The 4,531-nt window shown below is 36.3% G+C and overlaps 1 protein-coding gene across 1 annotated transcript; it reads left to right on the top strand.

Annotated features, from left to right (window-relative positions):
* Nucleotides 1-231: 231 nt before the first annotated feature.
* LOC122591646 lies at nucleotides 232-3,886 on the top strand. Its single transcript, XM_043763905.1, has 7 exons — nucleotides 232-1,191; nucleotides 1,274-1,601; nucleotides 1,761-2,016; nucleotides 2,124-2,340; nucleotides 2,592-2,782; nucleotides 3,129-3,626; nucleotides 3,712-3,886. The coding sequence occupies exons 1-7, from the start codon at nucleotides 232-234 to the stop codon at nucleotides 3,884-3,886; spliced, it is 2,625 nt and encodes an 874-aa protein (XP_043619840.1).
* Nucleotides 3,887-4,531: the final 645 nt, after the last annotated feature.

Genomic DNA, 4,531 nt, shown 5'->3' with positions numbered 1-4,531 from the left:
GTTGTCTACAGGTTAAGGAGATTTGCAATACCTGTTCTTTTGATTTTGATAGTGTATATTCTCAAGATAGAAATCTGTTGGATAAGCTGAACGAATCACAAAGAGCAGCAGTTATGGCGTCCCTTGTTAAAACGGAATGTTGTCACAATTCATATGTGGAACAGATATGGGGACCACCCGGTACAGGGAAAACAACAACAATGAGTGTTTTGCTATTTCTTCTCTTGCAAAATGTACCGTAGGACTCTTACTTGTGCACCAACAAATATTGCTCTGTTACAACTAGCTTCACGACTGCTAAGTTTGGTTAAGGAATCATCTAAAGCTACAACTGCTAATGGTGTTTCCTTTTGGTCTCTTGGAGACATCCTTTTGTTTGGCAACAATGATCGTTTAAAAGTTGGTGCAGAGATGGAAGACATATACTTGGAGCATCGGGTCGAAAGGCTTACAGAGTGCTTTGGGTCTTCAACTGGTTGGAAGCATTGCATGAGGTCTATGAATGATTTACTTGAAAATTGTGTATCTCAGTATTACGTCTTTCTAGAAAATGAGTTGTTCAAAGAAAACCAACTAGCAAATGAAAATAAAAATGAAATTAAAACCAACAATTTGCAAGTTAAATCATTCCTTGAGTATTTGCAAGATCGGTTTGTATCTTCTGTAATGCCACTTAGAAGATGCATTTTTACATTCTTGACTCATGTCCCAAGAAGTTTCATAAAGGAATACAATTTTTATAGTATGATACATCTTTTGGATAGCTTAAATTCATTTGAATCGTTGTTGTTTGAAGAAAACTTGGTTTCAAAAGATCTCGAACACCTTTTCACATCTAAACCATTGCCTGATGAGGTGGAGAATACGTCATTGATTGATTCTGTTAGAGCCAAGTCGATATTGATTTTAAGAGGTTTGCAGATATCTCTTGAAGTACTAGGTCTTCCAGATGTTGTAAAAAGACATGTAATGGTGGAGTTTTGTTTTGAAAGAGCTTCACTTGTATTTTGCACAACTTCTAGTTCCTATAAGTTGCATATGGTTCCAATGAAGCCTTTGAACATTCTGGTCATAGATGAAGCTGCACAGTTAAAAGAGGCTGAGTCCAGTATTCCTCTTCAGCTTCCTGGGATAAAGCATGCTATTCTCATTGGAGATGAGTGCCAGTTACCTGCAATGGTTACAAGCAATGTATGTCTCTTTAATGATATTTCTCCCTCCTATTATTATGCTTTGTCTTCTTCATTTAATCTTTTTGAATGTTTTTGGACAGTTATGTGTTGAATCTGGCTTTGGGCGGAGCTTATTTGACAGACTGAGTTACGTATGCCATTCTCGGCATCTACTAAATGTTCAGTATCGAATGCATCCTTCCATCAGTTTCTTCCCTAATTGGAGGTTTTATCAAAATCAGATCCTTGATGCAGAAAATGTATTATGTGAAAGATATGAAAAGCGATATCTTTCAGGACCAATGTTTGGTTCGTATTCATTTATGAATATTGTTGGAGGAAGAGAAGAAAAGGATGATGATGGACAGAGCAAAAGAAATTTGGTTGAGGCAGCTATTGTGATTAAGATTGTAAAAAATCTCTATAAAGGTGCGCATATCGGTCATAAATTTATATTGAGAACATACAAAAGCAGAGGGATATTGTTGTAACATTAGAAGCATAAGTTACATCTTCATATCATTTAAAATTATTTTTTCTATCGTATGTATCTCAGTACATATAACCTCTCTTCTTTGACATTTATAGTATGGAAATACTCGAAGAAGAAGCTTACTATAGGTGTTGTATCTCCTTATGCTGCCCAAGTGGTTACAATCCAAGAAAAACTTGCTCACAAATATGAGAAACTTGATGGTTTTTCAGTAAAGGTGAAATCGATTGACGAGTTTCAGGGTGCAGAAGAAGATGTTATTATTTTATCGACAGTCAGATCTAATAGCCATGGATCAGTTGGATTCATGTCTAGTCCACGAAGGACTAATGTTGCCCTCACCAGGGCAAGGTATGGAATGTATTTAAGGTGCAATAAATTTTCAGTGTCTACAAATAGCTTTTGGTTAAAAAAGTATGTCTGACAGTGTGTATGTTTTGTCTTCAATTTTTGTCCAGACATTGTCTATGGATTTTGGGAAACGAAAGGACCCTGACTAAAAGTGAATCTGTATGGGAAGAACTAGTTCAAGATGCAAGAAATCGCCATTGTTTGTTTGATGCTGATTCTGATGAATCCTTGAATATGACTGTTATAAATACAAAGAAAGAGCTAGAGCAACTTGATGATCTGGTTAACGAGAATAGTATCCTTTTTAAACATGCAAAATGGAAGGTATTTGTTAATATAACACTTTACTGAAATATGTTAATATGCAATTTTCTACTATTGCTCATCATATTTGTTGCTTGTCGTGCCATTAGGTCCTTTTCAGTGATAACTTCAGAAGATCATTTGGAAAGCTGACTACTGCTCGACTGAAGAAGCTTGTTTTAAATCTTTTGTTGTGACTCTCTGGTGGCTGGAGGCCCAAAAACAGAAGTGTAGACTTGTATTGTGAAAAATCCTCCCATATTCTGAAACAGTTTAAGGTTGCAGGGTTATATGTTATATGCACAACTGACATCATCAAGGAATTCAATTATGTGCAAGTTTTGAAGGTTTGGGATATAATAACTTTTGAAGAGATTCCAAAACTCACAAAACGTCTCGAGACCATATTTATGGCATACACGCATGATTATATTAATCGCTGTACAGAAAGATGTGTGGAGGGGTAAGCTTATTTAAAAGGGTCAAATTGTTGTCCTTCTATCTCAAACTGGTCCTGTAAAAGAAACAAGTTTGAAGGGAACTAGTCGAATCTGTTGAGAAGGTTGGAAGTCAACCCAAATTTTTATTTAATGATGAAAACAAATTTTTTAAGTTATGAGTAACTTGATTTTGTTATCAGGATAAAGTTAGGCAATGGGTCATGAAACCTGTGCAGAATGTTTCAACCCCCACTAAAAACTGACCCATCTCAACCCTAACTTGCTTTGATCATTTTTTCCCACCTCTAAACTGTTTCAACCCATATATGCATATTTAACGTGTCTTCGTACTATATTTATGTTGTTCAGGAAATTGGAAGTTCCTAAGAGTTGGATGGCATCCCAAGAAATTATACGTTTTTGTCCCGTAAGGAATACTGAACTGAGCTCGGGTGATGGTAAAAGTTATGCTGAAAACTCAAAAGTAAATGAAAGCTTGTTGCTTATGAAGTTCTACCCCTTGTCAGATGGGGTGGTGAAACATTTGCTCTCCGATAAAGAACAACTTGATCTACCCATGCAAGTCAGTGATGAACAGATGGAGATTATTTTATTTTCCAAAAGTTCTTTCATAATTGGGCGTTCAGGAACCGGAAAAACCACTATATTGACTATGAAGTTGTTCCAAAATGAACAGTCATTTTATGCTGCTTCTGAAGGGATTTATGATGAAGAGAGGAACAGTATCAGTCATTCAGAAGTTGATGATTTAAAAGACAAGAAACCAAGTGTTATCCGGCAACTTTTTGTGACCGTCAGCCCAAATTTGTGTCATGTTGTGAAGCAACATATTTCCCACCTTACAAGGTGTGTGCATACTTATTTCGTTATCTGTTTTCTTTTTTGCTGCATTGGTTTCGTTTTCTGACTTAAGTTTTGTTGTGTTTGACAGTATTTCATGCAATGGGAATACATCTATAGACGCCAATCTTGATGATCCAGACATGATATCAGATTTCAGCGATATTGCAGACACATTTATTAACATTCCGGTGAAAAGTTACCCTCTTTTTATAACATTTCATAAGTTTCTAATGATTTTGGATGGCACATTGGTCTTTCTTTGAAAGGTTTCCAAAGGCAAGAGAAGGTTCTCGTGGTAACTATACAAGTTCAAGATCTATTGCACTGCAAACTTTTTTAAGATTAAGGGAGGTTACATATGACCGATTTTGTACACTTTACTGGCCTCACTTTAACTCAAGTCTAACAAAGAAACTTGATCCATCCAGAGTGTTTACAGAAATTATATCGCACATAAAAGGAGGCCTGCATGCAGGGGGATGCGATGACGGAATACTAAGTTTTGAGGGTTACTGTTTATTGGCTGAAAGTCGTTCGTCCACTCTAACAAAACAGAAAAGAGAAACTATTTACTGCCTCTTCCAAGCATATGAAAAGTGAGCGAGGTGAATTCGATTTAGGTGACTTAGTGAGTGACCTCCATCACCGACTTAAAAATGGACGCTATGAAGGTGACATTATTGATTTTGTGTATATTGATGAAGTTCAAGATCTTAGTATGAGGCAGATTTCTCTTTTCAAGTACATATGCCAAAATGTCGATGAGGGATTTATTTTTGCGGGCGACACTGCACAAACCATTGCCAGGGGGATTGATTTTAGATTTCAGGATATACGATCTCTGTTCTATAAAGAGTTTTTAACTACTAGAAAACAAGAGAAAGGTCTTGTATCCGAGGTTTTCCAAC

Source organism: Erigeron canadensis, chromosome 1, assembly GCF_010389155.1.
Source record: "Erigeron canadensis isolate Cc75 chromosome 1, C_canadensis_v1, whole genome shotgun sequence".
Lineage (NCBI taxonomy): Eukaryota > Viridiplantae > Streptophyta > Magnoliopsida > Asterales > Asteraceae > Erigeron > Erigeron canadensis.
This window is presented reverse-complemented; position numbering and strand designations above follow the sequence as displayed.

Coding starts and splice junctions, on each gene's coding strand:
- LOC122591646 (XM_043763905.1), top strand. CDS start 232: ATGTACCGTAGGACTCTTACTTGTGCACCAACAAATATTGCTCTGTTA. Junction 2,341..2,591: donor TTAAACATGCAAAATGGAAG/GTATTTGTTAAT, acceptor ATTCTGAAACAG/TTTAAGGTTGCAGGGTTATA. Junction 2,783..3,128: donor ACAGAAAGATGTGTGGAGGG/GTAAGCTTATTT, acceptor TATGTTGTTCAG/GAAATTGGAAGTTCCTAAGA.